The 18,006-nt window shown below is 43.2% G+C and overlaps 1 protein-coding gene across 2 annotated transcripts in view; it reads left to right on the top strand.

The window, feature by feature from the left end:
* CACNA1D (calcium voltage-gated channel subunit alpha1 D) overlaps positions 1-18,006 on the top strand; it is a 1,031,608-nt gene that overhangs the window by 627,932 nt on the left and 385,670 nt on the right. The window contains exon 31 of one of the 2 annotated variants that reach the window (XM_085624624.1): positions 7,963-7,995. The exons of the other annotated variant lie outside the window; for it this stretch is intronic. Coding sequence (XP_085480750.1) covers positions 7,963-7,995 — 33 coding nt within the window. The remainder of the gene's footprint in view (positions 1-7,962; positions 7,996-18,006) is intronic. 2 annotated transcript variants of the gene reach the window in all.

Below are 18,006 nucleotides of genomic sequence, written 5' to 3' on the forward strand. Positions count from 1 at the left end.
TTCATAGTCAGACCCTTCATGTTGTTGCTTTAAAATCAGTGTTGTTATAGCACTGTGACATCATTCCATGCAGCACCATTTACTATGTTATCCCCTCATGTATGCAACTTGGCCTATGCACTTATGTTTTTTCCGGATGTATGCCTACGTGGCAGAATATCGAGTTCTTCCTTTTCTGTTTCTTTTTTCTGCCGCGTATGCAAAACTAATGTACAAGTGGAGGATATATACGCAGCAGAGAATTCGTTCAGTTGGTTCTCTTGAGCTCCAGGCTGGAGGGAGGCGTTCACCCCCTGCTGGACACAGGTGGCAATGCTCGCATTGGACCAATGTCTGAAGGAGCTCATGGCACACCCTGGAATGCAGGCTGCACGTCCCATCTAATATCGCCTCTTGTATGCAGTGTTGAACACCTACCACGCTTATAGGGAGAGACAATAACAGAACTGATGGCTTGTAGGGCCTGTTTGAATACATGACCTCTTCTGTGTCATCGCATTGCCTGTGTATCTGTATTACATAGATCTACATCTCTTTTCAGCCACCTGGAGTATGTTAAGTGCTCTTTTCACAAAAAAACAAATTAATCATGTTTATTAAATATGGACAGCTTTGTGAATAATCAAAAAGATATGTCTCTCTTCGATGGCATTAATTCGTTTTCATGTTTATTCTACTTTTAGAAACATTTCCAGGCAAGTATAAATAAGTACATGATTGGCATATGCATTCAAATCTATATTAACCTCTACAGTGCATTGGGCTCTGTACTTGCTTGCGTCTTGCAATACTTGACATTAACCCTCACAAGGCAGTATTTCACAGGAAGGATATTTTTTGGTCATCTACATATCTCTTTGTATTTAGGCATTTGTATCTGTGCTTGCTCGTTTGGTGGAACTTTCTTCCCAGCTGTTTCTTTTGAAACTCAGTGTGGCATGAAAGCTCACAGAAAAGAGCCAAAGACTTGATTATTTAAAGTGCAGAATCTATTAGTTTCACTGTATTTATTTGGGCTGTTGATTTGAGGCTCATTATAAGTAAGTAGATGGCCATAAATTGATGAAAATTGTAATGCATGCTCACAAGCTCTTCCACATTAGACACTAACGGGTTCAAGCACATTTAGTTCAAGCGCTTCTGCACACTTGCAGTGCATTGTGATTTTTCCAGTATTTTGTATGTGTGTTTATACAGGTATGTTTTATAATGTTATGACACCTTCTACCTGGAAGAAAGTTCATTTGATAGGATCTTTGCTCCACTAAGCCGGTACTAGGCAAAAGTCTTTGGCAATATCTTGGAGGGGTAGGCGGAATGGCCCTCGAAGTATGAAATATGTTTCCATCTCCTGAAAATGAAGCGAGCAGTAGAACATCCTTGTGTGAACTGCAGTTCTGCCTGGTGAATTGCACAGGATTGCTTGCTTCCTTGCTCTCTCTCTATATATATTTAATGAAAGCCTCCATCCTTGTTGGTTTCGGATGGTCAGCATTCTTATCCGAGGATTTCAATCTTCAATTTAAAGCAGACTCATTTTAGGAATTTCAGTCACTTTATTTACATGATATAAATAATGGGCAACGTGTTTCGCCATAATGCCTTCCACTGGGCCCATCGTACAAGCAGTGCGGTCGCTGCTGTGTAGATATCGTTAGAACCACATTTCCAAAGGAAATTGACTTTTTGGTTTGCTTATATCGTTGCCGCCATTTGACAAATCTTAACACAACTATCCAAAAAATAAGTCTCATCCACCTCAACACCTTCCTGGAAAGTTTTGGAGTAATCCGTCAAGACGGGGCTGAGAAAAAGGCAAGGGGCCCCAAAACACATTTTCCCCATGAAATTTTCCATCGGAAAGTTAAACACAGTTACAGGCAAAACAGCTGAACTGTATTACACCAAATTCAGCAGAAAGCGAGATCTTGATCCACAGAGTATGCTTTTTTGTGATTTGGTGTAAATCTATTCAGCAGTTTGTGGGAAATTAAGGTTCGAAATTGAAGTATTTTCAATGCCACAGAGGATCCACAGACTCAACAGATCAGGAGATAAGATCGGGTTGGCTGCCACAACATTAACAAAGCTGTTACGTCAGTCATTTTAAGACTCGTGGACTCAGTTCCGTGTCCTGACAAATGGTTAAAAAAAATGTGTGGGACAGTTTATGGCTACCCTGACCCCTAGTGCTGGTTTTGTTGGGAAGAGAGGAGCAGAGGGATCCATAAGGCAAAAACATATATTATTTTTTTTTTAGCAGGACCGCAGATGATATATCACTCATGACGTTCTATGACAAGATTGATAACATCACAGCAACATCTGAAATGACATCATTGATAACAACACTGTGCATGATGGGAGTGTGAGTTATAGTTACTTTATGGCACAAGTTATAGTTATGGGTATTACCATATTCTTTGTAGCAACATCTTTTCTGTGACTGATATTTGCTTGGTTGACTGCAGATTCCCCTACCTGCTCAAGGTGTTAGAGTGTCTAGTGAGATAGCTAGAGCTATCAAGTCCTTTTTATTACTGTTTCCTCCTTTGTAGCCCGTGCCCCAATGTCCTTCCTCCAGCTGTTAACAGCTAGAGTCCTCAGGCTAACCCAATGTATGCCTATTCGCCTCTTAGCCGGCACAGTTCCTAATGTTTAAAATCTTCTGCAAGTACGTCCTTTTTAATTCTTCGCAATCAACCCTAGCAGGCACTGCTTCATTGGGAGTTGTAGGATCCCACTTATGCTATGTTTTAGTCTACTAAGAACTTCCGCCCAGAAGCCCTGTATTATCTGACATTCCATTGTGGCATATATGAAGTTAGCCTCTTCATCTTGACATTTACGACACATTCTCCAGATATAGCTCAGCAAGTGTCGGAGACAACCTCCCAGTTTCCACCAGGTGGAGTCCCATGAAGAGGGGTTGTTGCCGAAGACCAGTACTTCTATCTTGTTAGAGTTGAGCTTCAGGTAGTTAGTTAACATTGAGTCTGCTACCACGGTCATGCAGTTGTTGAAGTTGGTTCTGATGGTGGTTGCCTTGTCCATCAGGGAGAAAATGAGTTGGGTGTCCTCGGTGTAGGAGATTAATGTGATCTCTTGTGACCAGACGATGTCTGCGTACGGTGCCATGTGTATATTGAAAGGGTTGGGCTGAGGGCCGATCCCTGTGGGACTCCACATAGCAGTTTCTTGGTCTCTGATGTAGAGGGTGGCAGTCTGACTCTTTTGGTTCTTCCTGTGAGGAAGGAACAGATCCATTTGAGAGCAAATCCTTGTATGCCAATCTTGTGGAGTTTTCTAAAAGGGTGTTGTGGGAGACAATGTTGAAAGCTGCAGAGAGGTCGAGAAGGCTGCTGTTTCTCATCAGTCCAGGATGATTCGAATGTTGTCGGTGGATGTGATGAGTGCTGTTTCAGTGCTGTGGTTCTTTCTGAATCCTGATTGAGTGTTGTCTAAAAGATGGTAAAGTTCGAGGTGGGTTGTGGGTTGCTTATTGATTACCTTCTCACTCACTTTGGTGGGATAGGGGAGCAGGGAAATGGGTCAGAAGTTGCTCAGTCACTTCTTGAGGAGGGCATTGATTTCTGAAAGTTTCCATTCAACCGGAAAAGCGGTGGACGTGATGGAGGCATTGATGATGTGGGTCAGGGTGGTGCTGCTTGGTGATGTTCCCTGGTTGTAGATGGGGTGGGGGCATGGGTTCGTTGGAGCCCTTGAATGAATAGTCTGCATGGTTGATCCAGTTGTTGAGGTTGTTGATGTCCTTGTCGTGGTTGCCTGTAGGGCTAGGTCGATCCGTGTTGAGGGCACTGACCCAGTCGGCGATTTTGACCCAGTTGTGGCTTGGCATGTTGAACCAGGTAGGGGTGTTGACTTGAGGTGTGTTGATTTGGAAGTGAAGGGTGGAGTGGTCGGTCTATGTAAGTGGTGTGGCGGAGCTTCTTTTGATGCTGTCACTTGTGGTGACAATGGGGTCCAGTGTGTGTCCGGCGGTGTGTGTTGGTTCTGAAACGAGCAAGGTGAGTCCGGTGTTGCTCAAGTTTTTAAGAAGTACTGTGGAGCAGGAGTGGTTTTGGTATTCCAGGTGGACGTTGAAGTCACAGAGGAGAATGTAGACTCTGGAGCTGATAGTGAGTGAGAGAGTGGGATGGATTAAACCCAGATCCTTGTGACTGGGGTGAATGTTTGCATTGTCCAGCATTCCGTCCATCAATTGTTTCTTTTGTAAGTGTCACCCTAAGTGGGAAGGGTATGCCCAGATGTGGGTCCCGTGCTCACTACACCACTGGACTCAAGCGAGCCTGGCTGATGAAGGGTGATGCCCTGAAATCAGTCCCAGGATGCTTGTTTCCAGTCCAGGGAGGACCTGGCTTGGCAGTTCAGGCTGGACTGTTCCTATAAGGAACTGGTTCAAGACTGATTTGCATATGGTTGGGTCCAAACTGGGGTGGTGTGGTGAGCAAAAGAATGATGGATTAAACCCAGATCCTTGTGACTGGGGGTGAATGTTTGCATTATCCAGAATTCTGTTCATCAATTGTTTCTTTTGCTGATAGTGAGTGGAGCCATGAAGTCAGTGATGAGGTTGGTAAAGGTGACTGGGAGTCCGGTAGTCGGTAGGTGAGAGTAACATTCAGAGGGTTTGCTGTGGCGTGCGCTGTAGGGTGAGGGGTGTAGGTATTGTTGGTGCTTGTGTGGCATGTGTGTTGGGCATGGTTGTTGAGGGCTTCGTTAGTACTTATGTGGGACAGTGGCTTCTGGATATCTGGCAGTGGGTGAAACTGAAAACTCTTAACGTGGTGTGAGGTACAGCGCAGCAGCAAATAAAATGTAAAATGTAAATCTGTATTTGTTAAGCGCGAACTATTTACCCTTTTGGGTCTCAGTAAATTAAGTGAGCTATTGCCCAGAGTCACATGGTGCTGTGCTGAGCTGCCGCCAGAGCAGGGGATTGAACAGTGAACCTTGTTCTCCCAAGGCAGCTGCCCTGGCCTCTGCACCACAACTCAAATGAGGGAATGGTGTCTGGATTTCATGATGGAGGTGGTTTCCTGGGTGGAGAGGTGGTTCCAGGTGGTCAGTCTGTGGGGATTGTATCAGTTTTGGTGGGTGCATATCTGTCGAGGAGGTCCGTGGCTGTAGGGTGGGGGTCGAAGTTTCTTTGTATGGTTGCCTTCTTGTCATTGAAGAAGTCAGCGTGATTGTCGCACAGCTCTTGTGAGGATGTGATGGCACTGGCAGTCGGGTTGGAGAATTCCTTAATGATGTTGAAAAGTTCCTTGCTGGTGTTGCTGCTGGTTTTGGTGAGTGCAGCTAGGGCAGTATTCTTTGTTCCTCTCAGCAAGCGGAGTAGAGGTTTAGGGAGGTCTTTAAGGCTGTCCTGATGGCGCACCATCTCCTCTCCAACTGTTGGCTGTCAAATTTCTCTGTTTCAAGTTTGTGGGTGTAACAGCTGCCATTTTGAAGGATCTTGGTGAGCCGGGTGTTTAAGTTCTTAATTCCCTGGTCCAGGTAGGTGGTGGCAGCAGAGTTGGAGATATTGAGGGCGTACGTCCAGCTAGTATCTGAATCTTTGCTTCAGCTGCGTTGGGGGGTTCTAACCTGCTTGGGGGTGGCGGCGCAGGGGGATGGAGACGTTCGAGTGGACGATGGCGTGCTCAGTCTATGTGTGTTCTGTTACGTGGCTCTATTTGATGCGGTGCTGGAGGTGAAAATGGGTCCAGCTTGTGTCATGGGGTGTGAGTGCGGCTGTGGCCGATTTGGGTCAGCAACTTTTTGGAACACAATCAGGGGGCAAAGTACAAGAAATTAAGCACAATCAGGAGCAAAGTAAAAGAGTTAAGCACATTCAGGGAGCAAAGCACAATAACTTAAGCACAATCAGGGAGCAAAGCAGCAGAAATTGAGCACAGTCAGCGAGAAGCACAAAAGAGAGCAGCACAATCAAGACGAAGCAGCAACACGGGCTGGCAGCACAAGGGAGAGCATGTTTGGGATCTGCTCAATGGGGTCACGCTAAGGCCTCCATTAAGTAGGTCCTGGGAAGATGGAGGTGTGCTGGGAGGCAGTGGACGGTGCTAGGTGGGAGACAGGAGAACAGCGGCAGCGATCGGGAGAGGAGTCTGGCACGAGGCAGAAAAAAACAGACGGGCAGCAATCTGGAACACGATCAGGTGGCAAAGTACCAGAAATTAAGCACACTCAGGGAGAGAGTTAAGAGTTAAGCACAATAAGGGGTCAATGCCCAAGAAATTAAGTATAATCAGGGGCAAAGCACAAGAAATTGAGCACAATCCAGGCCTTGAAAAATCTACTTGCTCACTCCCTATGACGAGTCAGACTTTATCAGATCAAGCTATTTTAGCTTGTCTGACCTAGTGAGAGAACCTAAGCTGAAAAAAACCAGGTGTTCTTTTCATTCAGACAGTGAATGAGCAGTAAAGATGCTTTTAAATCATGTTTTTATCTTGACACATTTGCTGTATGCTCAAGGACAGATGTCAATTGTCAGTTTGTCTTTTTACTAGTTGATGCTTATCTTATCCTGGAAAATGGTGTTTACCTTTCTCTCTCGTATTACTGTATGAGGTTTTTGTCAAGTAAGCTGTGAAACATAAGGCTGTAAAATGTCAGTTTTTTTTTCTAACACAACACTTAAACAGCTTGTAAATGAATAGTACAAGTATTTCAAAATATATCAGAAATTGCGAAATAACTTTTTTGGGCAATTCAGAAGTTTGATAGAAATCGATTTAAATAGAAGCAAAACAATCAGAACACTATCACAAGCTAAGAAACAGTCCGTAATATTATGGATTTATGGAATCAGCAGCTTTACTATTATGTTGAGTAACTGTCAATTCAATTAACTTATGAATTTCTTCATTTATAAAGTTCCTTGCCTCCCCTTCTTCACCTCTCCATCTCCTCATTATCATCCTTTCATTATCAGACCAATTCATTGGAGTCTTATGTACCTTGCATCTGTTTGCAATTGAAGCAGTGTATAATAAGTGTAGTGAAGCAAATTGTTTGCTTTAGTATTGTAAATCAGCAACTCTTTGTAGGGCTTGACTCCCTTCCAAGGTGTTTCCTTCATGTAACATGCCTACCCTTTGACAATTGTGGTATGCATATGCAAATAGTATTACTTGAATGCTCTGTGCAATCAGTTTGCCATCTTGTGCATTCAGGAAACATTTATAAATAGTAAATATAAATAGATTCACGTTTGTTTTGATTAAGTCACTTTTTTAACATGCGAAACATTTTCTTTTTTTTTAAATAAAAATATTTTCATGTTAAATATCTGCTTTATGATCTGACTCCTAGTCCCTGATTACTAGTTAGTCATTGTTTAAACCTATTTTTACGCACAGGTAGGAGGAATGCATTAAATACCTCAACCTTCATTACATTTTGTTACATAAAACCCATTGAAATTTAACAGGGGAAAACCATACGATATTACCTCACCATGTGGATTTTGGTCCATTAAACACCAAATGCTGCATGCTATTTCCCAGAAACTTGTAATAGGCGATAATTATCATAACTGATAAATAGCGTATCTCGTGGTAGCGTTATTTACCTGGTGCGCTAAATACCACCTATAGTGTCTCTGCTGTTGCAAGATTAACAAGGAGGGCTGAACCACAAGCATTTTTCTTGTATTTTAGGCATAAGGGATTGTTGTGATTAAGTATATCATTCCTGATGGTGTGTTTTAAAAAATTGATTCATCTGCAACACATCCAGCTACTGCATGTCAGTGGTAGAATTCAAAGGAGACACATCCTTCATCATAGGACTTGGGGACAACCGGTTTCTCAGTTGGATATAAATGGGATATAAAATATACATTTTATTATGTGAAGTATTTCCTTTGCTAGGTATGTAAAGCTTCTTATTACTTTTTTGTATTCATTAATTTTGCTTTTAATGTTTTTTAAGCCACCAGAAACTACTCCAACTGGGGCTCCCACGGTAAGAATAGAACGTGTGTCCTACTGGGTGCTCTTCTATATTTTCTTATACTTACAAATCCCCTTGACCTATTCTGACTTTTTGATCCCTATCCTGTTAGATTGGTGTGCAGTGAATTTTATCTATTGCAAATGGGGCATTTTGTTATAGTTTATATGAGCAAATATATTAATCAATAAGAGGCCTTTCTCAGCCCTGACACTTACCATGAAGAGAGATTATCCTATTTTAGGACTTTAATCCTTCAAAAAGGCATGTTGCATGACTTGATTATTTGCAGGTCCAATATGTTTATATTCTTATCTCTCACGTTTGCACGTATAACTGTGTATACGTTTATGTTGACATGGGTGACAATTTGTTAAAATGCCAGAGGTAGTGGATGTAACATAATGAAGCCAGCTGCCAACAAACAACTGTATTCCTCTTTATTTATTATGCGCAACATACACCATTTAGTTCCACAGGTTTGTCGCCTTGTCTTACCGTAAGACACTGGAAAGCCTTCTAGTCTACTAAATGTTTAGTGGGCAGTGTTTGGAAAGTAAAGCTAACTGGCCCTCAGCGTTTTTTTTGCATTTCCCCCTGAATCTGCATATACGGGCACTGAGATCAGGGGTAGCATGGGCAGTGCCAGGATTATCAAATTGCAAGCTACGGATAGTAATTGGTGCTCCTTGCTACCCTTTTTTGAAATCCTTACAATTACTTGTAGAACTATGTGCACCTTTTTCATTTTTTGGTCCTCACGTTCTGGAAGAGGTAGACAACAAAAAGAGATGTTTTTCAACTGAATGCAACATGGAAACTTTACAGAGCAATTCACAAAGGCATTAATTAGTTTGTATAGTAGTAGTCTGATAGTATTACTTCACTTACCCGTTAATGCAATTTACAAAGGTAAAAGCCCTATGACTATGTTGTAGGTCCCATCTTCTAAGTGCAGAGTTTTCTGTCATGTGTGCACAAGGGGTATTTCCAAAGACACCATCTCTTCGGTTGCTCTCAGTCTCATCCCCCTTAGACTCTTGTGATCTGTGATCTAGACTCCAAATATTGAACTCAGACAACAGCCTGTTGGAGACAGTGTGACTGACTACATCACTACCACTCCCCTCAGCATGGGAAGACTTATGGTTACAGTCCCAAGTGTTGGCTCCCTGCAGGTACCGTTTGAAGAATGCTACGTTCCTGCTGATAGTCTTATCACCTCTTTAAACAGTTATCATTGTTCTACGAGTGACACAGACTCTCCACGGATCCACCTCAAAAGGAAGGCGGAATTTGCTTCTGGGATGCCGATCCTTGACAAGTACAAAATCCCCAGCCAGGAGGTGTTTTGGACGGGCTCTCCTTTTTCATAGATGTTTTGTAAGTTGTTTTGTCCGGAATGCATGGGCCAGGTCAACCAAACAGGGCCCTCTTAATAGACCTCCTTCAGGAGTGACAGGTAGCTCATGCCTTACATGGTGGAACGATAGTAGTGTCTGTCTTGCCTCAGCAGTCCGATGGGATAAAGACTGTGTCAGTATTTTCCAATTTCCCGTTGTTAATGCTGAGAGAGCGAACTGGAGACACTCACCCGATTTGGTGGCATCTACATTATCCTCTAGCGAGATAGGTAATGGGTGTGACCTTTCAACCACTAATCTTATGTACTCCTCTACTTCCTCCACCTCTTTATAGATGGTGGCTGGCCTCACATATCGTGATAGATAATCTGCAGGATTCTAAGTCTCCATCCGGTACCCCATGGAAAATCATTGCTCCTGCAGTTGGAGGATCCATTTCTCAATCCTTGGAGATGGCTTAGAGGAGGACCTTCTGAAAAGAGGAAGAAGTGGTTTGTGGTCAGTATGCACCACAAACAGGTGGCCATAGAGATATATGTGAAAATGTCTGCAGCTCCAGTGGGTTGCAATGGCCTCCTTCTCTATGTGTGAGTATCGCTGCTCCATATCCTTTAACACACGACTAGCATATGTTAGGGGGCCCACGCACTATTCTCCTGTTTCTGTGAGAGAACAGCCTCCAAGCCAGGAGATGCTAGCATCGATTGATAGCTCTGACTCCTTCCGTGGATCAAATTAGGCAAACATATTGTGTTCCGTGATGGCCCTCTAAGTGGGCTGAAATGCATTCTCTTGTGTGGGGTCCCGCGCCCATATTGCAACAGCTTTTGTCAATTCCCAGAGCGGGACTGTGCAGGTGGTTGGAACTTGAATGAAACACCCAAGTATGTTACCATTCCCAGCAAACTGCGCACCACAGGGACATTAGTGGGAGCAGGATTGGGCACTTCCACAGCACTGGATATCCCAAAGCTGAGTCGCTTGCACCTCCTGAGACCCACATGGGTGGAGAACATAGTGATCACTCTTGATTCAGGCGCTAACAGGAGTGGATGATACTAAGCCCACAAATCCATTTTCGAGAACCATTTTGATCCTGTGACCTCTGTCACAGTGTCATCTACCATGGGTGTCAATTGTCTCTTACGTCTGATCACCATGTTGGGCAAACGCACGTCTACATAAATTATCACCTCTCCTGGTTGCTTGCGCTTCCTGATAACCACTGTAGGGGACACACATGGGGTGGGGCCCTCCACTTTCTCAATGGTAGCTGCTTGCTTTAGTTTCCATAGTTCTTCCACCTTAGGACAAAGGTGGAAAGCCACCTGCCATTGATACAGGGCGACTGGCTGGATTGGCTCATCGATGTGTAGGTGTATCACTTGATCCTTAAGGCATCCGATGCCATCAAGCAGACATCCAAAGTCATCCAGCAAGATTGATTGAGTGCACAGTGAATGCAAATGATACCAGCTGAAGGCGTTCTGTGGTCTGGCAACTAAGTAGCATCCCAGTACCTCCCTTTGTAACATACACTTTAGCTTGTCTTGTTTGTGGCCAATGAGTTACCTCAGTCGTGAATATCCCTGCTAGCCGGAGAGGTGGCGCTGAGCTGAAGGCATAGACCTGTGTCGACATGAGACAGAGGGTCGGTTGGAGAGGAAGAGTTTACAATGCTGCTTGCACCAGGATGTTAATAGAAGCACCAGTGTTGATTAAAGCTGGACTTTCATTGTCCGCAATAGTGGCGGTGCATATCGGCGTGTGTCTGCTATGATGTTCGTCATTTTTCATGGCATGTATTATGCTCACCGCACCTTCTGGCTCATCATCGTCCATGCCCCCTTTGTCTTCCTACATGGAAGTAATATCCATGTCATTTATGATTTGGGCTTCTGCCCCCTCTGCAATGGTTTGGATCGATATGCCTTGGCATAGTGGTTGAGCTTGTTGCACGCAGAATATCTATTCCCTTGTGAGGGACAGTCGCCTTGATGAGGGTACTGGCCTCCACAATGGTGCAGGCATTGAGACTCGCTGCAGGCTTGTGGTGAACCTTCATCTTCTCAGGGACGCTGTTCGCTATGAGATTAACTGGTTCCATTTTGATTGACCGTTGGAGTGCCGCCCCATGTGAGCAACAAGTGTTTTTGTTTTGAGAGTTCCTTCGACCAGCCCAGTGTCAGGATGTGTGTCATAGTCATTCCGGGGACTTGAAGGATGTGCTCCTGCTCCCTCAGTTTTTCTGAAGAGCAGCGCTGAATTAACTGGGCTCTGATCTCATCTTCAACATCCAGCAACGTGCAGGTGCTGTCCAGGTCCTTTAACCAGGCAAAGAAATTATCTGCTGACTCCTACGGTACTTGCCTGACTTGGCATAGGAGAAACTGCCCGTAGTCAGGCTTTGCGAGCAGTTCAGAATGTGCTGTTAGGGCGGTCTTCAAAGAGTTGTACCCAAATGGTAGCCCGGCCTCGACGACCTTCTTTGCAATCTTGTGGATAGCAGCACCTGTCAAATGCAGGAGCACGGAGTGCTTTCTGTCATGGTTGAATCCCATTGCCACATAGTACATTTCCAAATGCTCCACTCATACCTCCCATTGGCTGCCAGCAAGGATAGGAGGGGTCGTCAATGATAAACAGTTCGCGGACTGGGACTGGCGCCATGGGGCCCCCTGTGATGAGCACTGACTTTACAGGGGGTTCGCAACAACTGTGTGGCACAACCTGTGCGACTGTACTGTGGCAGCAGGTGCAATACACCAAAACCAGGGCACATAGGAGCCGAATCAGCAGGGCTGCCTTTAGAGATGTTTCTGCCCTGGCCAACTGGCAGAAAGACTCCAAACTGGGGTGTTAGAAAGGTTTAGCAAGGACTAGTAGTGCCTGAATCACATTTTCGAAAATGCCAATGGCATGATTCACAAATAAGTTTTAATCCCCTTATGGAGAGAGGGTTCTGACTTCTAATCATATTCAGAGAAGCCCTAGTGTTTGCTAGTGAAACCTATGATAGACAGAGTATCATTGACATTTCCAAGTATTCCAGAACCCTGAATATGCTAAATTTCTGCATCGTGCAAACTATCCAGGCATTGAAATGATATAAATATAAAATTTAAATGGTTTGGTTTTCTACTCATTACGAAAGTTTATGGGGGGGGAGGGGGGGGGGGGGTAGGGAGTTCTAGACGAAGACCTCCCAAAACTGAGCTCCCTTGAAACTGAAACGCTCTTCTGCCTCATTTCTTGATTTTCATATTTCAGAGAAAATGGTTCCAGCTCCTTGAATGTTCAACAGGGGACAACATATTTAGAGAATCAGTATGAGCGAGGGACTTGGATTGCGAATGACCGGGGGCATAATGCAGGGTGACTTAAAGAATATATGTTTGGAGAAGAGAAACTAAACAGAATGTGAGAAAGGGGGAGAACAAGAAGGTACGAAGCAGGAAGGAGTGAAAAGGAGGGAGGAAAAACGGTAGAAGGAAAGATAGGAGGGTATGGAAGCAAGAAAGGACGAAATGGATGGATGGAGAGACAGGACGAAAGCAAGAAAGGAGCAAAAGAAGAAAGGAGTGAAAGGAATGAAATACCAGAAAGCAGTAACGAAGAAAGCAAAGAGAAGGAACAAAATGAAGGTACAAAGGTGAGAATGAAAGGAAAGAAGTAAGAAGGAGAAGAACAGGTAATTAGGAACAGAGAAAGAAAGGCGAGAAGGAAGAGAAAGATAATGAAGAGGCGGAGGGAAGAAGATAAAAATTAGAGAAGGAGTAAAATAAAGCAAATGAGGAATACAGGAGAGAAAAAGAGAAGAAAGTGAAATAAGGAGCGAATCAGAGGAGGAAAGAAGACATTAAGAAGAGAGAATGGAAAGTAGAGATGGAAAGGAGAAAAGGAAAACTAAGCTAAGAAGGAACACAGAAGACCAAGAGAGAGGAAAGGCAGAAGCAATGAATAATTATAAAAGAGAAAGTGAAAAAGAATGAAAGAAAGCAGAAATGAAGGAAAGAAGAGATGCAACAAAAGCCAAAGAAAGGAAAAAAGAGAGAGGGAAGGGAACCAAGCAACCAACAAGGAAATGAAAGGAAACAAGAAAGGCGGAAGGACAAAGAAAGAAAGAAAATGAATTAAGAAGCAGAAAGAAAGAAATAGTAAAAAGAAATACATAAGGGAAGGGAGAGAGAATGGAATGACACAGAAATAATGCTGTAAATGAGGAAAAAGATATAAAGAAAGAGAAAAAATAATAAATTGTATACTCTGAAGCATTTGTTTACTGCTACATTTTCTTCCAGGCAGCAGCTCGTCATTTATTTAACAAGAGGTCTGACTTCTGCATGCTGTTTATTCACTGTCAGCTGTGGAGCCCTCACATAACTGGGTGCTCAGTGCTTTAAAGTATTGCTTTACAAAGAGAGCAGTTGAATACTGCTGAACTCGACTGATGGGCATCGCGTTATACCAAGACACACTTCCAAATCCTGGTAGCTCTCAATTGAATAGCGAATAGTAGGGGAGCATCAGAGAAATTAAAAACTGACCATCACAGGAGTGCAGACCGTAGGGTCAGTTAGGGGTGCATTATGGCAAGCCATTGGATGTGTTTGGGGTTGCTTGTACGGTTCATAACATTTTCATGTGAACTCTGACCTTTTCTATCCATTTTTTTGCGCCGAGATTGTTTGTAAATGAGTCTCTTAATGTACTAAATCAAGTTAAGTAAGTAGAGGTAGATCACTATAAGCTTTGTGGTAGCCATAATGTGTGTCAAACGAAATTGTATCTTTCAATTGGCTATATCCGTATTTAAAACTAATTACACTAATACTTAAATAGTTCTGCATATAGACTTGAAAATATCACTATTTTTAATTCCGACATTGAAGTAAAATGTGCATCTGCGGAGTTAACTTATTCCTGTTTAAATAAGAAAGTAAGTTTTTCCTGCAAAGAAACATCTTACACTACTACCATTTCATTTGTGAAAGTGTTTCCCACCAATTTCTGCTTTAGAAACACACTTTCTTCTACCTTTGGCAAGAGTAAATGTCTTGCCCTTTTACTTTGGCAACCTACCTGTCAATCATGGGCTGATGCCTAAAAACGTAAACTTTTACATGTACTTCCATGCATTGTCAAATCGCCATTTTTAATTCTCTACATTGGAAATATGTCATTGTCTTCACAAATGTTTTTTATGTATCTAAATTGAGCTTTGATGTGCAATAATCTTTCGGAATTCAGGCTGCTGTGTTTGTTAAGCAATCCAAATGATTATTTATTTATTGATTAATACTAGAAATTATTTAGGAATGTTTATTTTTGACATGTTTTTAAATTTCTTCAATTACCTCCGAAAAATCTTAGCTGTTTTATAATAATTCATACTCATAAAAGTACTTTAAACAGTGTAAATGTTTACATCAGTTGACGAAAATGAGTATAGATTTCATGCTGAGGTATAACGAATGTCTCTAATTAAAGCTAAAGCATGCTCATTAGTTTACGAATTATATACTTTTAATCCTGGAATTATTATATTGTGTATTCCCATGCAATTTAAAAATAACTCTTGTATGGGCAATTGGAATGAGTCACTACTACGTTTTGCATATATTAATTTATATATTTGTATTTGGAAATGTCTAGCATCATGTGGTAGAATTGTTAATTCTGATTAGCAGTGCAGGTTTACACCTTCTATCTTGGTATTCACTCACTGCACTGAAATTTAAGGTAATTAGCTTTGTTTTGATACATGTTCATCAGGGGCTTTCTCTTTAAAATGAATTAATTTGGCAAGCACATTGATCTAAAAATATATATGAATAAAAATTAAAATCAAACAAAAACGTTCCTCCTAAAAGTGTTATTTTTAAACCCATTTTGACCAAATAAATATGCTTAATCTTTTAAAGCAAAAGCCAACAGAACTTGTCCCAACTGGTGATCCTGCGGTAAGATTAACAACTGACTCCAGTGCTTTCCCCTCTACAATATTTTGATCTTTTTTTCCATGCCCAGATTTAAAACATTTTCTCATGTCTTTCTCTTAACTATCTCATTAGACAGGTGTGTGCAGTGGGTTTGTATTCATATTCAATGCTTTCCTGCCAAACAAAAGGAGGTGGCCTCTCCTTTCATGCATGCATTTTTTGCAAGTCTTACACCATGATGAATACTTTTCTAGCCATGAGAAGAAGAGATAAACAACAACAAAAATTTTAAAAGTGGTTTGTCTTACCATGACCTATGCTTGGATAATAAGGTTCCATAAATACTGTTTAGCACAGACTACTTATACTTTGCAGATGAACAGATCTCTACCACAGATCATTAACCTATTGACCTATCTTAATGACACCATAGAGATCATATATCTGAAACTCAGCTGGAGTCTGCCATTCAGTGCCCTAACAGGGAACCTTGAATTATCAATCAATCAATCAGACAGGATTTATAAAGCGCAGCTACTCACTCGTGAAGGTATCAGGGCGCTGAGATCCAAGCTACTCAGGTGGCCTCGGTTAGATAGCTAGGTCTTGAGTCCCCTTCTGAATTCCCGAAGAGAAGGTGATGTCTGGGGATGGAGGGGGAGGCTATTCCAGGACTTTGCTGTGATGTAACGTCCTCCTTTGTTACTTCAGCGAATGTGTGGGGTGTGCACGAGGAAGAGGGAGGGGGAGCGCCGCAGTCTGGAAGGTTGGTGGAAGCTCAGGCGGTGCATGATGTAAGCTGGTCCTAGGTTGTGCGGGGCCTTATATGCTTGGGTCAGCGTCTCAAATTGGCATCTCTTGTGGATAAGGAGCCACTGGAGGGGTGATGTTGCTCCGTCTTTGAGGTCGAGGATTAGTCTGGCCGCTGAGTTCTGAATGGTCTGCAGTCTCTTCAGGAGGTGTGTGGTAATTACTGCATAGAGTGCGTTTCTGTAAGTCAAGCGGCTGGTGACCAGGGATTGAATGACGATGCATCTCTTAGAGACTGGGAGCCATTTGAAGAACTTTCTGAGCATGCACAGCATGAGGAAGTAGGCGGAAGAGACTGCATTGATCTGGTCATGGTGGGTTTGCTGTACAAGATGATCCCAAGGTTCCGGGTGTGGTCAGTGGGGGAGGGAGAGGGTCCCAGTTCAGCTGGCCACCAGGAGTCGTTCCACGGGAAGTGTTGTTCCCGAAGATCAGTACTTCTGTTTTGTCAGTTTTGATCTTGAGACAGTTGTTTTGCATCCAGTTGGCGACGCTGGTCATGCACCAGTGGAAGTTTTCCCTTCTGGTGGATGGGTCTTTGGGGAGAGAGAGGATGAGCTGGGTCGGTAGTTCTGGAGCTCGTTGGGATTGCAATGGTTCTTGAGGAGGGGTTTGAATTCAGCGTGTTTTCACTCATCTGGGAAGGTGGTCGAGGTAATGGATGAGTTGAAGATGTCTATGAACTTGTTGCTGATGGTCCTGTTGCCGAGGTTGAACATGTGTCGGAGACAGGGGTCCATGGGTGCTCCTGAGTGGACGGAGTACATGATGTCTGTGGTGCTCTGTGTGGTGAGCTGGTCCCAGGCGGTGATCAGGTGGTTGGAGATTGCAACTGTGTGTGTTTGATCGTTTTATTCATTCCAATCATTACGCTATTGAGAGTGGCTCTAGCCTCTGCGGAGAAGGTCTTTTACCAGATATCTCAATTTTATACCATTGATTGACATGTTTTACTTACTGTGTGTTTCCTGCGGTGAAACTTGTTTGCTACTTAGTTTCATAGTGTTTCAATGCTTTTCCCTTGAGAAATCCCACTCAAGCCCCATAGTTTCCAGAAAAATGAAGAGGAGGCACCGTTCAACCTTGGAAGATTCTGTCTTTTATCCTTATACCCCCCACAAGAAAGCATTGATGTGCAAACCTTCTTGGCCTGCAGGTGATACAGAACGCAGCTGCAAGACTTGTCAGACGCTTTCCGTTTCGGCACCATGTCTCTCCACATTTACTTGAGCTCCACTGGCTCCCTGTTGCCAAAAGAGTTGAATTCAAGGCCATGACTTTGGCCTACCTGGCCTTAAATGGTAAATGTCCCTGATTTCTTAAACAAAGACTCTGTCGCTACAAACAAAATCGAGCTTTGAGGTCGAATTCTCAGATTCTGCTCTGCAGCCCCCGCTTTGAGAAAGCTCGTCTGGGAGGCAGAGCACTCGCAGTTAGAACGGCCTTAATGTGGAATGCCCTTCCTGGGTATCTTCGCCAGGCCAAATCAGAGACCTGCTTCAGAAAGGCCTTGAAGACAAGGCTCTTTAGGGTCGACTAGGCCGGGGTTTTAATTTCCGTAGCCCTTCTGCACGTAATTGTCTGCTACTACAGCGCCAGGACACCTCTGATTGAGGTAGCTGTCGCTCTTTACAAGTATCAATATTATTATTATTATTATTATTATTATTATGAAACCAAACCCTCTCATCTGCAACTCCCACTAGAGAATGAAAATGACTAGTATGTTTAGGAAGAAAGATGTTTCTATTAGGCAGCTTAGCAGTCAAGGTAATAAATTTCGCTTGTCTGATGGCAAGATATTCTCAAACTCTTTGGAAAATGGCAGCCCTGTCTGTTTCAAGCCTTTTGTGCCAGATGGAGGAGCCATTTGCAGACGTTCCGAAAGGTGGAGTGGTCTCTGATAA

The sequence above is a fragment of the Triturus cristatus genome, chromosome 9 (genome assembly GCF_964204655.1).
Source record: "Triturus cristatus chromosome 9, aTriCri1.1, whole genome shotgun sequence".
NCBI classification, from domain to species: Eukaryota; Metazoa; Chordata; class Amphibia; order Caudata; family Salamandridae; genus Triturus; species Triturus cristatus.